The sequence below is a fragment of the Ochotona curzoniae genome, unplaced genomic scaffold (genome assembly GCF_017591425.1).
Source record: "Ochotona curzoniae isolate NIBS_2020 unplaced genomic scaffold, NIBS_Ocur_1.0 scaffold_2453, whole genome shotgun sequence".
In the NCBI taxonomy this organism is placed as follows: domain Eukaryota; kingdom Metazoa; phylum Chordata; class Mammalia; order Lagomorpha; family Ochotonidae; genus Ochotona; species Ochotona curzoniae.
Window position 1 is genome coordinate 14,031,526 of NW_024467094.1, and position 18,091 is coordinate 14,049,616.

Sequence of the window (18,091 nt, forward strand, 5' to 3'; positions counted from 1 at the left end):
CACTTTAGTGTCCCTGCACTCTCCCCACCCCCACCACCTCAGCACCTCATCTTTGTATTTTAAACTTGTGACTTAAGAGACCCTTGAAGAACACAGCATAATAAATAACCAAGCATCAGAGGAGAAAAAGGAGAAAGGGTGGAAGGAAGAGGTGCCATTTATTCACTGCAAATGCTACCTTATTTACTCGTCACAGAATATTACAAGGTTTATGTTATAGCTTCACCAATGGATAACAGAAAAATTAAGCTAATATTTTGAGATAGGAGTCCTGCTTTGTGTGAATCTCACTCTTTTTCACAAGTGAATAATTGTTCTTTAAGTGTTAGAAGATGACTGCTCTTTTTGGGATAAACATAGGGACATTGTTGAAAAGATGTCCCTGCTATCCCCTCATATCCTTCAACCCTGTAATGGTGCGTAAGATGACTGCCACCTGCTGAAATTTTAGTGACTAGCAAGGCTTTTTTTTTCTGCTTTAATGTTGCTAGTTCTAAATGTTTACATCTAACAGGTTCTGTGCCAAACATATTTTATGACATGAACACTTGGTCTCTTTCATAAAGGAGCTGTGATCTCAGTCAACAGAGATCAGAAACAAATTGGGCCCCATCTCTGCCTCTCTTCCCTTTGGCTCTGAAATCTCTCCAGAAAGATCAGTGAACCACATATACAGTTCAGGCTGTGAGATGGCAGGGAATGGCAATGGTAACAGTGTAGGGAGAAAGAAAGAAGTAGTGGGACCATCAGGTGAATAAAGTAAACAGATGGGACAAAATAATTAAGGAAAATGAAGCACACCCCCTGATGTAGACAGGACCCAGAAAGACACTGCTGAATTGAGAGTGTGACCTTGAAAGGGGAGGAGGGGAAGGGTAGCGACTAGCAGATGGAAAATGACTGAGCAGGAGCTAGGGAAGCAATCAGGCTGAGGAGGCAGAGCATCTCTGAACATCGTCCTTTACGTGAGGGAGCTCTTCAGAAGACAATCCAGAAGGGTGCTTATGTGGACGAGGACAGGTATCCAAGGGACCTGATAATTAATTTAAATAGTTAATTTCAAATCCTCATGCTTTGCTTTCTTTAGCTAGTACTGTATGATAGTGAGATCCTTCCGATTTTAATCCGTAGCAATCACAGCTAGTCTAAAGGACATACCTGTCCAGGTCCCTTGTGTTACCCAGAGCAGGAAGCCAGCAAAGCTGACCTTGACCTGGAATTCTCTATTTTCTGTAATGAACATTTGCCTCCCAGACACCACCACTGCCTCCACCCCTCCCTCCCCACTACTCCCAGGATCCAGTTCTCAAGTGCAGCAAAAACGCTGAATTTCTCTAACCAAAGTGTCCAGAATGGAGCTGCCCCCACACAGCAGTTGCAATCAATGCATTTGAATTGACCGGGACATTATCCATACAGTAGATAAGTGGAAAACTCACAGGTTTCTCTTGTGAATGCAGTGAAGTAAGATTTCTGAGATCTCGAAATTACTTCTTGGGTTTTATACTGGACGCTAAAATTAGATGGGATGCTGCTCCTTCGACTCGGGGTACAAACCCGCGCGGAATCCTGAGTTGCGGCCCTAAGCATCCAGACGGACGGTAAACACGCTTTCCGGACCCCCTCCTTCCCCTCCCCCCGCCTCCAGGAAGTGTGTTTTGAAGCCGAAATGAGTCAGCCAGGTCCAGGGCGAGTCCAGGGAGCAGGTGCGGACTCCAGCCCTCCGCAGTTCCGGGCTCCGTAGGGGTGCGTCCAGGGCGGGGCGTGCCAGCTCGCGGTCGGCTCCCCGCGCCCCGAGCCACTCCCTCACTTTGCGCAAGCAGCCGGTCGGCCCTGGGGCATCGCGGGCGTCGGGCGGGGCGCGGAGGGCCCTCCGCTGGCTGGCTGGCGGGCAGTCAGGGGGCGGAGCGCGCGCGCGCACCAACGCTTCCTCGTCCAGCGTCGCCCCTGCGCGCGCGGCTGGTCGGCCCGCGGCGGCGCTGCGGGATTCCGGCGTCGGGTCCCGGCATGGCGGGGGCCGGGGTCGGCCCGGGCCGGACCCGGACCTAAATGACTCTGCTCCTCACCGCGCTGCTGGTCTTGTTGCTGGTTGCGCTTAGCGCCCTCCTTCTAGGCCGGTGAGGGGCTTCCGCCCACGCAGAGGGAGGTTGGGGGGCAGGGGGAGAGGAAGAGGGATTGAGGAGGGGGCGCGCGCTGGGCAGAGGCGCGGGAAGGGGGCCGAGCAGGGGGCGCGCGGCTAGGTTGTGGGGGGGGTGCCTTGTCTTGGGCTTGCGACCCGAGCCCCAGAATAGGTTGTGATTCGAGGGTGGGGCTCGGGAACGGGCGAGGCCTGTGGACATGGTGAGGCCGGTACCGAATAGATGGGAGGTAGGGGGCCTGTGTTGGTCCCCGTTTTACTTTCACACGTCCCTGTATGTCCCAGTAGCCCCGCCCTGGAGAGCGGGGCCCGGAGAGTGGCATTTGACCTGGCCAAGGGTGACCTCTCAGTGCCGGCCCCGGGCACACCTGTCTGCAGGGTGGTAGTGGAAACTGAACCTCAGTGGTGGTAAGATGGTCCGATCTGAGAGTCGGGGTGTTTGACTCCTTTGGGGGGGGTCCTCTTTTTTTTTCCCCCTACCAATCATGTTCCTGCTGAATTGAGAGATGGCTTCCTTCGTGCCCAGGTTGGAGGGTGGAGGTGGTCAGTTGGAGGCCAGAGTCCTGATCCGTGAGTGTGTGTGTCAGAGGTAGCTTGGGGACACAGGAGAGTTGTCCAGAGGATCCAGTTTTGCGAGGTCTTCTGAGTTCAACAAGCAGCGAGGGAAGCCATAATTGGGGGAGGGTCCTGTGAACTAGGAGAATTCTTTTTTTTTTTTTTTTGGCAGGTGGCTTCTGGTCCGATTGGCCACCAGTTGGTGTCAGCGCAAGCTGCAGGCGGAATTAAAGATTGGCTCCTTCCGCTTTTTTTGGATCCAGAATATCAGTCTTAAGTTTCAGCAGCACCAGCAAACAGTGGTGAGCTTTGGGAAATGCCCTTGATGTTTGCGAGGGGTCAATCCAGCTGAATTTCAGCTTTTACTTTCCTTTGGAAAAAAAAAAAAGATCCTGGTTAACTTAGCTTCTCTGGTTAACCCCAGACTTGCCATGTCGCTCATGCTGAGATGATTAGAGCCAATTTGAGGAACACTGGGGTTGATGCAGCTTGTTGAGTAGAAGATGGTTCTGGGTCACGGAATGTTGCAGGGCTCACAAGGCAGATGGAGGAGTCAAGCACAGAGGAGAGATAACAGGAAACAGAAGTGCTTACTGTTCTGATTTAAGAGGGAGAAACATGGCAACATCTGTAAACGATACCATAAAGGAGAAATACTGAGCAAGATTGGGAGTGCCAAGCAGAGAAGTCATGGAAGTGGAATGAGATAGATTTACAGAAGGAACCCATAGCACCGCTTCTCTTGTGGCCCAGAATGGGTTTTCAGGCTGCTCTTTGCTTACGTGAGGTGGGACAGGGGTAGGGGGTGTTCAGAGTTTTCTTCTGTACTGCTTTAGGAAATTGATAACCTGTGGATTTCCAGTAAACTCATCAGTCATGATCTGCCGTGAGTACCCTTTATCTTCACTGCTCCTCCTGCAGAGTGTTTTGAGGTTGGGATTTGAGAATGAGGTTTTTCTACTGAGAACTCACAGCCCGGAGGGGGAGGTGGTTTCTTGCTAGAATTTCCCTGTCAGCCTGGGTGCCATTAACTTGGGAGACACAATACTTGATTACTGCTGCGAGAATATCTTTTGTTTCCCGGGAGCTAGGGGAATGGATGTTGGGGAGGGGGGCGGAGCGGGGCAGGAGAGTACAGGGGAAGGGATGGAGCTGGTGCCAGTGGAGTTTCTCTTCTGGGCAGACACTATGTGGCGTTGTGCTTTGGAGAAGTGCGTATCAGAAAGGACCTACACAAGGTGTCTGGCCTGGTTACCCCGTTCTCCCAGAGGACTGGGGTGGATCAGAAAGAGCTGTCCTTCAGCCCATCCTTACTGAAGATCTTCTGCCAAGTGAGACAGCTTCTTCCGCTCTCCTGGACGGTACTCTGGGATAGTTGGTTTTGAAGTTGTGGGTGGATTTTTCTACTCTGGGTAAATAATGATGAGAAGGAAAGGTGATGCCTTGAAGTTAATCATTGTTCATCCTTGTTCCTTCCAGCTATTCTCCATCCATGTAGATGCTATAAACATCATGGTTCTCAAAGTGGCTACCTCTGAGTCCTTGTGGCATATCCAGATGAGTAGAAGCAAATTTCTTTTGGACATTGATGGGAAAAGGTAAGCATTGAGAAGAAAAGAAAGGGCGTGGTAGTCTCATTCTTGCCTCAGAGTTGTTTAAGGGTAGGCGGATGTCAGGGCCTGCTTATTGGAATATCAGGTTCTCACTCTGTATAATTCTAGGAGTAGCTAAGATTAAGCCTTTCTGCTTGTCTTGTTCCTTCTAGCCAACAGAGCTAGACAGGGATGTAAACAATGAGGGGATGGGCCTAGTGGCCTTAATCTTTTTTTTTTTTTTCCCCTAGACTTATCTGTAAAGTGAGCTTATCTAAGATCAACAGCAAAGTTCTGAAGAGTGGTCAGTTGGTGAGTATGCCCTGGTCCTTCAGGTGCCTTCTTTCCTCCCGAGCATAAGGTCTGAAGGTGTCCAGGCACACAGTCAAGATTCTGTGTTCCTGTGGGGTTGCCGCAAGGTGATTGTTGTAGATCGCTGTATTTTGACCTCAAACTCCCTGTATGCTTATTCTCCCTGCAGGAAGACACCTGTCTGGTGGAGCTCTCACTGGCCCTGGACCTATGTCTGGAGATATGCATCAGTAGTAGGCATCTAAAAGTCATCTCCGTGGATGTGTGGACACTGCATGCTGAACTGCACGAAGGCCTCTTCCATAGTCAGCTGTTGCGCCAGGGCTCCAGCCTGGCATCCAAAGCTGCTCCCAGTTCAGGTAAAGACCTGGTCATTGGACTTCTTGGCTGCATCATTCTTAGCCAAGTGGTTTCACTGCTCATATAGGTGTGAGTTAATCACCACGGTCTTTGAACCTGAAGATAGGCAGAGATAATAGAGTATTTGCTTGTGCTGAGTGAAAGAACTAATATGAATGAGTACCTCTCAAAATTAGACGTATTTTATGTACGTTTTATCACTGAATCCTCAGCATTTTACCAGTAAGGAAGCTGAAGCCTAGAACAATTGGGTAACTTCACTGAAGTTGTACACTAACTGGCAAGTCAAGTCATTAGCAAAATGAGGGTTTAAAGGATTCAGCCCTAAAGTCTGTATTCTGTAATATCTGTAATGATCTGCTTCCAGTACTGTGATGTTTTTAGAGTCCAGGGAAGGCATACAGCAGGTGTCTGGTTCTCTGGGGGATATTTGCCTCATTACTTGGATTTGACATGTGATTAGCCTAGTTTATGTGGGGGAGTTTGCCAAAGAAAGCAGGGCATTTTGGAGCAATGAGAGTGTTAGGAACTGTGGTTCTCATGTTACTTATTCCTGTTTCAGAGATGACAGAGAACTTGGCTGAGCCAGCTCTGCCTGGCCTATACTTGCTCCAGCAGCTCCCAGACCAGGTCGAGGTGAAGATGGAAAACACAACTGTGGTATTGTCCATGAATAGTCAAAAGAGGTGAGGACTCTCCTGACAGAGGTGTGGACAGTGATAGCAGGATTTGTATATGCTAAAATCTCCCTAAGCAGCCCAATAGAGGCTCTGAGCTTCTCTTTGGGGAAATAGGAAGAGGGAATGGCATTCCATGTCTTTCTGAGCCAGAGTGTCTCTGGTCCAGGCATCTAACTTGGACATTGAAGCTGCTGCGTTTCCTGTACCATCGGGATGAGGATCAGCTGCCCCTGCGAAGCTTCACAGCCAACTTTGATATGACACAGATGAGGACAGAACTCCTGTTGGAAGGTTCATGGGCGGGTGCTAATGCTGAGGGAATGGCAGGCTCAGACTGTTTGTGGCCCATATGGTCTAAGTTGGATGTCAGTGTAGTTGGGGGGTGGGGAAGAGGAGGAAACCGATTGAGAAAATAGCCCCAACCCACCATGTTGCCAGCCATCTTGATTTCTGCCTGCCCGCGACCCTCTCTTCATTTTACCTCTTACCCTCTCAGTGCTCTGATCCCACCTCTGCCCTCTTCTAGATGGACTGTTGCTGTCCCAGAGTCGCCAGCGCATTGTCTGCCTCAACTCCTTCAAGGGTAAAGTGCAGGTATGGGATGACCATGGACTGTGACGAATCATTCTTTCTGCCCTCTGCCTCACTGTTAGGAATTAATGACACGGGCTTCAAGCCCAGTTATGATCTTCTCCATTCCAGGTGACCACCATTGACCTCACAGCCTCTCTGCTTCTGAATACTTGCATCATCCACTACCGGCACCAGGAATTCTCACACTGGATGAACATGCTTGCGCTGGAGATGCAAGGGTCCGGTTCACCTGTTCAGAAGCAAAGGAAAGAAAGGTCAGTTTAGTCTTTTCCAAGTACTGTCTTAGCAGGACAGTTCTCTCGGTCTGAAGATGCATCTTGTGTTGAATGTCTTTGATTGTTTGGTTTTCCCAAATCTTAGTCTCAGTGGCAATCCTGTTTTATCTGTCTTCCCCATTAGAATAAATTCCTTGGTGACAGGATCGTGTTCTCTTCATTACTGTGTCCTCAGTGCCCAGCCCTTGCCTTGTACTAAATAAACATTTATTGAACTGAACATAAAGGGTAATGAATGTCTTGCCTGCATTGTATTTTAAGGTTGCAGTGCCATGTCTGGTTTTGAGTGCTTGCATGTGTGGCACCAAGACCTGAAGGTTAATGGTTTGGAAGTGATGCCTGTTGGTTATTAGGTAGAATCAAATGATATTGCTGATAGTCATCATGTTTGACTATGAAAATGGCAATTTCATATGTTTTTACTAAAACCTTTCTGATGTTCCTCCACATTGGCATGGGACTACCAGCAAACTGATGACCTGAGTGTTTTATTTTCTAAGTTGTATCCCTTCCTAAGAATCACAAAACTCTTCAATTCTCAACCTGATTTTGAGAACTTCAGGGATTTTTCATGATAAGCTGCAATGGTTTCCTTGTCAAACCATTTTGTCTTGTTTCTGTGCAGGACCTTTCCCCCGATCTTGGCTCCCATCATCTTTAGCACCTCCATTTCCAATGTCAACATTTCCATTCAACTTGGAGATACACCACCTTTTGCCTTGGGATTCAATTCCATCTCTCTGGGTAAGGCTTTGCAAATGGAGGAACAGGAATCTGTCCCTTAGCGGAATCAGGGCCAGTTGATAGGCACAGTGTCTCCATAAAACGTCCCTTTCCCCTCATTCCCTCAGATTATCAGCACCTCAGGCCACAAAGCATCCACCAGCGAGGCGTTCTAACTGTGGACCACCTCTGCTGGCGTGTGGGCAGTGACTCCCACATTCAGCGGGCACCACACCCGCCTAATATGCATGTGTGGGGTGAGGCACTTGTCCTGGACTCCTTCACACTACAGGTAGGTGGGGTCCTGGGTGAACATGGGCCCACACAGCTTCTTCGTTTTATGCTTCTGAGTCCTGGGCTCCCTGTTGGCAGCAGACAATGCGTCAGAGTGCTAACAGAACCGTAGGTCTGGCCACTCCCAGTGGGTTCCTCTGCTTCTTTTCTAGGGTAGCTATAATCAGCCTCTGGGCCTGTCCAGCACCCAGTCAGATACCCTCTTTCTTGACTGTACTATCCGAGGACTTCAGGTAGAAACGTCGGATACCTGTGCCCAATGCCTGTCTCGTATCTTATCCTTCATGCGTCCACCATCTGGGAAATCAGCTGTCTCTAGAGAATCTTCATTTGGAGAATGTGTGTCACTACTGTGGAAGGTGGACTTGAAGGTGGAAGACATGAACTTGTTCACTCTTTCAGCGTTGGTTGGTAAGTAGAGTTAGTGGGTCTATTCTGATGTGGATAATGTATAACTAAGGCAGATTATTCTAGTTTAGTCTCTACTCATTTGATGTGAAGCTGATTATCTGGGTATTTTTTTAATTAGTGGCACCAGGGGCAGGCATTTAGCATAGTAGTTGAAATGCCCAAGTCCCATATCAAAGTGTTTGGGTTCTGGCTCTGGCCTCTGATTCCGAATTCATGCTAATTCACACCCAGGGAGGCTGTGGTGATGGTTCAGTCTCTGTAGATGGAGTTCCTGGCTCTGGTCTTAGTTCAGCCTGGTCTTGGTCATTGCAGGCATCTGGAGGTTGAACTAATAGATAAGAGCTCTCATCTTTCTCCAGCTGCCTGCCTTTCAAATAAATCAATAAATTAAGGGCCTGAGATGCTAGAAATGTTACATAACTCTTGGGCTTCTTGATGTTTCCTAATGGCTTACGAAAGGCAGATATTAAGTAGGCCATAAGAAAAGGGCTTAGCTTTGATGTGGTTGAGAAAAATGAAACCCATGTAGCTTTTTATTGCCTGTGTGTACAGTTTCAGTGATATGAATGATCATCTAGCAGTCTAAATCATCCAGCTCATCTAGAGATCTAAATGATGTAACTGTGTGTAGTCTATAGGAGTTAGATAACTTTGGCTCGTTAGGTTCAGATGGCAAAGGGAAAATTTCCTTAATAAATGAGAGGTAAACTTGCCTCATGAGGAGATAGCTAGTGTAAAGGGAAGAAGAAAGGGAGGACTGAGAACTGGGCACCAATGTTGACCTGACTTCTGGGTGTTAGGTGCTTCAGAATTGCGACTGGACACACTGACTGTCCTGGGCAGTGCCGAGACCTCCACGGTGGGGATTCAAGGACTTGTGCTTGCCCTGGTGAAGTCGGTCACGGAGAAGATGCAGCCTTGTTGCAAAGCCCCTAACATCCCCACTCCAGTGCTCAGCCTCTCCATGCTCTCCCTCACCTACCACAGCAGCATCCGTTCCCTGGAGGTAATCATGGTGGGGCCTGCTGGGCTCTTCTTGTCTTAAGGCCTTACTCAGTCTTTGTTACTTTCGCCATAATGCTCACTTCATGGAAGGCAGACTTGCTTCTTACATTTTTTTTTAAGATTTACTTATTCCCCTCCAAAACAAAACAAAACAAAAAAACAACAACAAAAATATTAGAATAGATAGACAGAGAACAACAAGGAAAGCTTAGAACCAGACAGGAAACGGTCAGCAGGGACTGACATATACCTTACTAGGTAGGACACAAAAATAAGTTACTCTTCACTGAGGAATTGAAGATTTCTCTGCACATCCCTCCTAAACCTGTTCTGTGCCTTAACTGTTGACATATGCCTTGCTAAAGTTATGAGCCAGTTTGGACTATCCTAAAATCTGTGAAGTTCAATAATAATTATGCTTCAGTACAATAAACTGCTAAATATAAAAATGAAAATAGACACAAGACAGCTGAATAGTATCCTATAGCCATTTTAAGGTGGATAAAAGCCAGTTGTTTATAAACTAAAATTGAAATGTCAATGAAGTTGTCACAGGATGTGGTTAAGAACTTGCATTTTCTAACATATCAGTCATCCAATACCATGTCAATTAACTCCATAATGTTGTAAACTGTTGTTGATGTTATGTTATGGCTTTTAATTGGTTGGGATGATATTCTGCCAGCTCTGCTTTTACATAAGAGATGATCTCCCCAAGAAACTGTTGAATTTATCTGGACAATAAAATACTGGACTCTATGCATGTACATGCTTGCAATGAAAGAAGCATGACTGGATTTGAACTGTAATATTGCAATAAGGTGGAGTAATCCACCATGGGGGGAGGACACAGGGAGGGGTTGGGGGAATCTCAGAGCCTATGAAACGATGTCATAAAATGAAATGCAGTAAAAAAAAGATTTATTTATTTTTATTGGAAAGGCAGATATACAGAGAGGAGGAGAGACAGAGAAGATCTTCCATCTAATGGTTCACTCCCCAAGCAGCTGCAACAGCAGGAGCTGAGTCAGTCTGAAGCCAGAAGCCAGCAAGCAGCTCCTCAGGGTCTCTCCCACATGGTGCAGGGTCCCAAGGCCTTCGGCTGTCCTCGACTTCCCTCCCAGGCCACAAGCAGGGAGCTGGATGGGAAGCGGGACCGCCAGTACCAGAGCTGGCACCCATTTGGGATCCTGGCACGTGCAAGGCGAGGACTTTAGCCACCACACTATTGCACCGGTCCACTTCTTACATTTTTAATTTTTACAATGAAATTTAAAATATATTTACACCTAGAGAGAAAATACATGAGCTTCCATGTACCCAGGTTCAATAATCATAAGTTTAACTGGTCTAAGTTATACTCCATCTAGGCTCTAGGATTATTTTGAAGAATAGATACATATAATTTGTTGTAAATATTTCAGGGGTGGTGAGTGTTTAGCCCAGCAATTAAAATGCCAGTTAAGACACATGTATCCTGTAAAAGAATATTGCCTGGGTTTGCTAGTCGGCTCTGATTCTGGCTCCTGACCCTAGCTGCCAAAACAGACCCTACAGTGATGGCTTAGTGATCGAGTTCCTGACTCCTGGCTTAGCCCTGATCATTGTGGACATTTGGGAAAGTGAACTAGCAAATGGGAGCTCACTTCCTCTTAAGAAAAAAATTTTTTGTTCACTATGTATCTGAAAAATCTGTTTTTTCTTTTACTTTTACTAATGGTTTAGTATGGGCCCTGTGCAATGGCTCAATTTACTCGTCTGAAAAGCACCTGGATCCCATATGGGTGCCAGTTCCTGTCCCAGCTGCTCTACTTCCCATCCAGCTTCCTACTTATGGTCTGGGAAAGCAGTGGAAAAGCCTTGAGATCCTGCAAGAAAGACCTGGTAGAGGCTCTTGGCTTTGGATTGGCTCAGCTCTGGTCATTGTGGCTATTTGGGAAGTTAGCCAGCTGATGGAAGATCTTATTTCTTTGTCTCTCCTTCTCTGTAAATCTGTCTTTCCAATAAAAATGAATAAAATCAATCTTAGAAAAACTAATGATAAAAAATTTTAAAAACAGATTAATTTTTAAAAAGTAAGTAAATGAAGCTCTAGTGTCATTTTATGGAAGCATTTAGCTTATGAGAAGATGAACAGGCTAGAAGAGATCTGAAAATTGAGACAATGGCACTTTTTTTTAAAGATTTATTTTATTTTTATTGTAAAGTTAGATATACAGAGAGGAAGATCTTCCGTCAGTTGGTTCACTCCCCAAGTGGCTGCAATAGCTGGAGCTGAGCTGAGCCAAGCTGATCTGAAGCCAAGAGCCAAGAGTCTCTTCCAGGTCTCCTATACTGGTGTAGGATTCCATACTGGTGTAGGATTCCAAGGCATTGGGCCGTCCTCGACTGCTTTCCCAGGCCACAAGCAGGGAGCTGGATGGGAAGTGGGGCCGTCGAGACACAAACTGGCACCTGTATGGGACCCTAGCATGTGCAAGGCGAGGATTTTAGCCACTTGGCTGCCACGCCAGGCCTGGGATAATGGCACTTTTTGAGAAGTTTCTTTGTACCTTTATTCCCTGTGTAGCAGGTGGGCCTGAGACCTCCCTACGAACAGGCTGTGTTTTCCCATTTTTTAGATTTCACATACCTTGGGAAACTGAGGAAGTTCCTCTTTAAAGGCCACAACTTGAATTTTCTGCCCTGAAATTTTAATTTACTCTGTCCACTTAGATTAGCAAAACTGTTTTTGAAGCTGATGGGGGTTCTGCTTGCTTCCTTGAGGCATACTGTCACCTCAGTTAGCTGTTGTGTTGACTTATATGATTAGTGCTTTTTATTATAGTGTTCAAGAGTTAAGTTGAGAGTCCATTCATGTGCCCCTCAGATTACAGTGGTTATCAGACATTCTGGGGTTTGTAACAAGGTGATTCATGAGTAGAAATATAAAGCCAAGTGAATTATTGAGTAGATGCTGTATATACTTGATGAGCTGCGATAGATACCAAAGAATTAAAGCACATGGCCTCTATTCTCAGATGGCAAAATCTTGATTAAGGAAAACTTAAAAAGAAAGTGTAAGTGTAAGGTGAATAACAACCTTTAGTTCAGCATATTAGTGCTGAGGGCAGAAAAGCAAGACAGTAGTTTGTGGTTACTCAAGATTGCTGGGTGGAGATGGTTCTTGGGCCATGTGTGGCTGTCTCTGCCTGGCTGGGGCATGGTAATGGACGGGTCTTTTCCTGTTGCTCCCTGCAGCTCCAGTGCGGCGCAGGGCTGACCTTACTCTGGAGCCCCTCAGATCACATGTACCTGTACCAGCATGGCCTGGCAGCTCTGCAGTGCCGAGACCTCCTGAGGACCACCATGCTCCCCGAGGCTGTTCCATCCTTTGCACTCGAGGTTCCAGAGTCCATGTCGGAGGCAGGAGACCATCCACCTGAGCCAGTTCCTCCAAAGAGGCTGCTAAACCTAACACTGGAAGTGAGCACAGCCAAGCTGACAGCTTTTGTAGCAGAGGACAAGTTCATCACCCTGGCTGCAGAGAGTGTGTCACTGAGCCGACACGGAGGGTCGCTGCAGGCTTACTGCCCTGAACTGGCTGCTGGCTTTGACGGCAATAACATCTTCAACTTCAAGGAGGTGGAGGTCCAGCTTCTGCCTGAGCTGGAGGAGATGATTCTTCACCGGAACCCCTTTCCTGCCCTCCAGACCCTGCGCAACCGGGTTTGGCTCCTCTCCCTTGGTTCAGTGTCAGTGGAGTTTCCTTACCAGTATGACTTCTCCCGCACTCTGGATGAGGCCGTGGGAGTTCAGAAGTGGTTGAAGGGGCTGCACCGAGGGACTCGTGCATGGGCCTCTCCAGGCTCTGCTCCACTTCCCCCTGATCTACTCTTAAAGGTTCAGCACTTCTCATGGGTTTTCCTGGATGACATCTTTGAGGTGAAACTCCATGATAACTATGAATTGATGAAGGATGAGAGTAAGGAGAGTGCCAAGAGGCTGCAACTGCTGGACGCCAAAGTGGCTGCCCTTCGGAAACAGCATGGGGAGCTCCTGCCAGCCCGCAAAATTGAGGAACTCTATGCCTCTTTAGAACGCAAAAACATTGAAATTTACATCCAGCGTTCCCGTCGTCTCTATGGCAACACACCCATGCGCCGGGCACTGCTCACTTGGAGCCTGGCAGGGCTAGAGCTGGTGGCTCTGGCAGATGCCTCCTTTCATGGGCCTGAGCGTGTGATAGAGCAAGTTAAAGAGCTTGACCCAGGCAGCCCTTTTCCTTCTGAGGGGATGGATCTTGTTATCCAGTGGTGTCGCATGCTCAAGTGCAGTGTCAAGGCCTTTCTGGGTAAGTAGTGTTTCCCTTTGTATTCAGAGCCTGATGTTTGTTGCCTTTTGAGCTTCAGGGAGTTCCCTGAGTGATGACGGAGGAATGAGGCTATATCGGGAGCTCTGGCTGTCTTGGGATGGGTGGAGTAAATGAGCGGACTCCCTTCCTTTTCTTTGTTCCTGAATTTTGCGCTGAAATTGCTTGGCTGAAGTAAAGGAACAACTGACACAGTCATTTTCAAGGCTGATGTGGCTCTTGGTACTCAGTGCTGTGTCCCTTATCTTCTATTCCAGGGTCTTTGTGCCCTTTCTCAGCTCAGCTACCAGCTGCCCTTGTCCTCTCAGTTGATTTTATAAGTATGGGTGGGTAAAAGTGGTGGAGATGCCTGAGAGTGCCAGGCCAGCCTCAGAATAACCAGTGTGTATCTCCCTTGTAATATCAGTTCGGATCAGAGACTATCCTCGCTACCTGTTTGAGATCCGTGACTGGCGGCTGACGGGTCGACTTGTGGGCACTGAGCAGAGTGGTCAGCCTTGCTCCCGTCGGCGCCAAGTCCTGCACTTGGGGCTTCCATGGGGCAATGTGGTAGTAGAGAGGAACATGCCCCCACTGAAGTTCTACCATGACTTCCACTGTGAGTAAAAAAGGCTGGTTGGTTGGTTTGGTTGAGGGATATTTGAGATGATGGAGGGATGTAAGCTGAGGCATTCTGGAGTGAAGGAAAGAGATGGGTGGAGTCACGTAACACACTATAGCCTTTATTCTTCTATGCAGCAGAAATCTTCCAGTATACGGTGGTATGGGGTCCATGCTGGGATCCAGCTTGGACCCTGATTGGCCAGTGTGTGGACCTCTTGACTAAGCCTTCTGCTGATCCCAGCCCACCCTTGCCCTGGTGGGACAAGAGCCGTCTCATCTTACATGGAGACTGGCACATGGACATTGAACAAGCGAACCTGCATCAGTTGGCTACTGAGGTGAGGGTCCCATGTGTTGTTTTCCTATGAGGATGGTAAGGTTGGGACCTGTCCAACACATGGGGGAGGAGTCCCTTACCCATATCTCACCAGATATTTTGCATGGTTTATAGGATCCATATAACACAACTGAAAATATGCACTGGGAATGGAGCCACCTGTCTTTTCATTGGAAGCCTGGTCAGTTTGTGTTCAAAGGTGACTTGGATATCAACGTGCGAACAGCTTCTAAGTGAGTGGAGTGACTCGTGGTGCCCAGCTGGATGGGGTCCCCGAAAAGGAGAGTAGAAGAGCCTTGGAGAAGCAAGGGACTGTGTCACTAAGGGCTGGGGATATGTTGCAGGTATGACGACTGCTGCTTCCTTCACCTGCCTGAGCTCTGCATGACCCTGGACCTGCACTGGCTGTGCCATGGGAACCCACATGATCACCACAGTGTCACCCTGAGGGCCCCCGAGTTCCTGCCAGAGGTGCCTCTGGGGCAGCTGCATGATTCCTACCGGGCTTTCCGCTCTGAGAACCTCAACCTCTCCATCAAGATGGACCTGACTCAGCACAGCGGGTGTAAGACTTGAGTTGGGGCAATAGGGATGGAGGGCTGGACCTGCTGGGGAAGAGACAGGAAAAGGCAAGGGAGAATTTGGGTTACAGTGCCTTTTTTCAGAGAGGCTTACTAAAGTTTTTTTTCAGGCACAGACAAACAGATCACAGTAGTAGGTAGAAGTAAAGAGAGATTATAGAGCCTTAAAAGACAGAGGCGGGCATTGTCAGATACTGAGGCTGGGTGTTGTGTGGGATTTTAACCTTCTAAAACCTGAAGCTAGGGAAAGCTTTGGCTTCACCTCTGTGTTTCAGCCACATCTGAGAAGTGTCTGTCCTTTCCTTTATAGCCATATCTCAACCCCGAATTCTGCTATACAGTAGTACCCTACGGTGGATGCAAAACTTCTGGGCCACCTGGACTAGTGTCACCAGGCCTATCTGCAGGGGAAAGCTCTTCAATAACCTGAAACCAAGCAAGAAGAAACTTGGCCAGCACTACAAGCAGCTTTCCTACACTGCACTTTTTCCTCAGCTTCAGGTCAGGCCCTATTGTCACTTCTATTCCCTGTTTTCCTTATTTTCTCAGAATGGGTCTCTTAATCATCTCTCTCCTGACATCTTTTATTGAGGATTTCACTCTCATTGCCAGGTGCATTATTGGGCCTCATTTGCTCAGCAGCGGGGCATCCAAATTGAATGCAGTCAGGGCCACGTCTTCACTCGGGGAACTCAGCGGCTCATACCTCAAGGTAGCTTCAAAGACCTTCTGTGCCTTCTAGCCTGGTCCCATCTCCCTCCTCCCTTCGTCTCACACTGTCTTTCTGTTCCATCTTCATGGGCTCTGTGTGTCTCGTCTTAGCGGGCACAGTGATGCGGCGCCTTATCTCTGAGTGGAGTGTTACCCAGATGGTGAGTGACCTGAGTCAGGTGACTGTCCACCTAATGGCCTCGCCCACTGAAGAGAATGCTGATCACTGCCTTGATCCCCTGGTAACAAAGACCCACCTGCTGAGCCTGTCCTCCCTCACCTACCAACGTCACAGCAATCGCACTGCTGAGGAGGTACTGCCTGACACACTGTTTCCTTATTTCAGTCGGCTTGGGCTGCCATAACTGAACACTGTAGTCTGGGTGGCTTCAACAACAAAAGTCCACTTCTCAATGTTGGAGGATGTGAAGTCCAAGTCCAGCATTCCAGCCAGGTGGACTCTTGTGAGGGTTGTCCTTCTGGCTTGTAGACAGCTAGCTGCCTTCTGTTTGTGTCCTCATGTGGCAAAGAGAGAGTGTGAGCGTTCTAGTGCCTCTTTGATTACGATTAATCCTATCCTGAGCACCTTGCATTCATGACCTCACCTAAGCCTAGTTAGTCCCCGAAGGCTCCATCTCTTGAGGGGCTGGGTTCTCAACATCAGGGTCCATCAGAGCTTGCTAAAGTTATTAATAGTCCAAGCATACTTGTCATTACTAAACCAAGTTCTCACTTGGTTTAGCTGTATTAGCTTCTTTCTTTATTAAAATTTTCTCCTTCTAAAGATGTTTCTTCCCCCTTCAGGAAATAAAGTAAAAGCTTTTTTTTTGGAGGCAGGGGGTGGGGGTGCTAGCTTATCTTCCTCGATTAGGGAAACTGAAATTCTTAGTCATTTAAAACATAGTGCATACAATTAGAATGTGAATGTGATATGCTGTATGAACTAAGACTGTCTTCCTGTCTTCTCCAGACAGGTTTCTTTTTCAGCAAGCATGTTCTCTTCATTTGCAGTCCAATCCACTGACAGGAATTTCCATATAAGCCTGAGGTTCTTTTTCTGTTTGTTAGGAGCTTTCTACTCGAGATGGTGATCCTGCCTTTCACACACACCAGCTGTACTTGGTAGATTTACGGATTTCCTGGACAACCACCAATCGGGACATTGCCTTTGGGCTATATGATGGCTACAAAAAGGCAGTTGTGCTGAAGCGTAATCTCTCTACTGAGGCCTTGAAGGGGTTAAAGATTGATCCCCACATATCAGCCAAAAAGCCAAAGCGGGAAGGTTCCACTAGTGTCCCAGCTGCGCCTCGTGTCAACACTCCTGGCTTCAGCGGGTGGCCTGACAAGGGGTCATCAGGAGGTAGGCTTGGACAATTGAGACTGTGGGTTTTGAGATATGGCACAGACATGGGCTTAGATGGAAGTTTGGGAAGGACTGAATCAAGGTCAATTCTGTCTGCATGTAGAGATGAAAACTTAACTTTTTCCATGTTAGCTCTTAGGAGAAGAAAGGTGTTGAAGAACATTAAAGAATCTGGTCGTGTGATTAGAAGAGGATCAGAAGTAATGATGAGGCCAAACAGAATAAGAGAAAGAAGCAGAGGATTAGAGGATTGTTTTGTGGTTTTAGTGAATGCTTAATAGACACAAAACACTGCCCTGGGTTCAGCAAGGGTTATAGAATATAAGACGTACTGAATTTATCATCTCTGAATGAGCTCTGGTTTGTTCATTCGTTTGCTCAATCATTAATTCATCTATACATAAGTTTCCTTTTTTTTTTTAATTGGAAAGTCAGATATACAGAGAGTAGGAGAGACAGAGAGGAAGATCTTTCGTCTAGTAATTCACTCCCTAAGTGGCTGCAATGGCCGGAGCTGAGCCAATCAAGCCAGGAGCCTGGAGCTTCTTCTGGGTCTCCCATGCCAATGCAGGGTCCCAGGGCTTTGGGCTGTCCTCAATTGCTTTTCCAGGCTACAAGCAGATTGCTGGATGGGAAGTGGGGCTACCGGGACACAAACCAGCACCCATTTGGGATCCCGGCATATTCAGGGTGAGGACTTTATTTAGCTGCTAGGCCACTGCGCTGGGACCTATTGAAGATTTTAATATGTTAGACAATGCCAGAGAAACTAGGAACCTAGAAATGAAGGGAAACTCAAACTCATTAGGATGATCCATGTAAATTTGAATTTTATTGTGAAAATGAATGAATGTTCCTGGCGTGGTGGCCTAGCAGCTAAGGTCCTCGCTTTGAATGTGCCAGGATCCCATATGGGTGCCAGTTTGTGTCCCAGCAGTCCCGCTTCCCATCCAGCTCCTTGCTTGTGGCCTGGGAAAGCAATTGAGGATGGCACAAAACCTTGGGATCCTGCACCCACATGGGAGATCTAGAAGAGGCTCCAGGCTCCTGGCTTCTGCTCAGCTATACTGCGGCCGTTGCAGTCGCTAGGGGAGTGAATCTACAGCCAGGAGCCGCTCCCCCTCTTCTCCTCCCCTCCTTCCCCTGGGTCTCCCATGTGGGTGCAGGATCCTAAAGCCTTGGACCATCCTTGACTGCTCAGCCA

General features: G+C 47.7%; 1 protein-coding gene across 6 annotated transcripts in view; it reads left to right on the top strand.

The window, feature by feature from the left end:
- Window positions 1-1,946: 1,946 nt before the first annotated feature.
- KIAA0100 (KIAA0100 ortholog) overlaps window positions 1,947-18,091 on the top strand; it is a 30,756-nt gene continuing 14,611 nt past the window's right edge. For 2 of the 6 annotated variants that reach the window (XM_041001535.1, XM_041001536.1), the window contains exons 1-24: window positions 1,947-2,117; window positions 2,865-2,994; window positions 3,529-3,578; window positions 3,876-4,053; window positions 4,172-4,290; window positions 4,536-4,596; window positions 4,766-4,955; window positions 5,519-5,642; window positions 5,803-5,927; window positions 6,163-6,230; window positions 6,339-6,484; window positions 7,131-7,249; window positions 7,357-7,520; window positions 7,675-7,933; window positions 8,734-8,939; window positions 12,179-13,271; window positions 13,696-13,887; window positions 14,028-14,230; window positions 14,344-14,462; window positions 14,574-14,794; window positions 15,121-15,311; window positions 15,423-15,522; window positions 15,633-15,835; window positions 16,590-16,884. In XM_041001535.1, the coding sequence (XP_040857469.1) occupies window positions 2,050-2,117; window positions 2,865-2,994; window positions 3,529-3,578; window positions 3,876-4,053; window positions 4,172-4,290; window positions 4,536-4,596; window positions 4,766-4,955; window positions 5,519-5,642; window positions 5,803-5,927; window positions 6,163-6,230; window positions 6,339-6,484; window positions 7,131-7,249; window positions 7,357-7,520; window positions 7,675-7,933; window positions 8,734-8,939; window positions 12,179-13,271; window positions 13,696-13,887; window positions 14,028-14,230; window positions 14,344-14,462; window positions 14,574-14,794; window positions 15,121-15,311; window positions 15,423-15,522; window positions 15,633-15,835; window positions 16,590-16,884 (4,624 nt within the window). In that variant the 5' untranslated portion in view covers window positions 1,947-2,049. Of the gene's footprint in view, window positions 2,118-2,864; window positions 2,995-3,528; window positions 3,579-3,875; window positions 4,054-4,171; window positions 4,291-4,535; window positions 4,597-4,765; window positions 4,956-5,518; window positions 5,643-5,802; window positions 5,928-6,162; window positions 6,231-6,338; window positions 6,485-7,130; window positions 7,250-7,356; window positions 7,521-7,674; window positions 7,934-8,733; window positions 8,940-12,178; window positions 13,272-13,695; window positions 13,888-14,027; window positions 14,231-14,343; window positions 14,463-14,573; window positions 14,795-15,120; window positions 15,312-15,422; window positions 15,523-15,632; window positions 15,836-16,589; window positions 16,885-18,091 lie in introns of those variants that run through there. The other 4 variants (XM_041001538.1, XM_041001540.1, XM_041001539.1 and 1 more) reach the window with 3 other exon arrangements.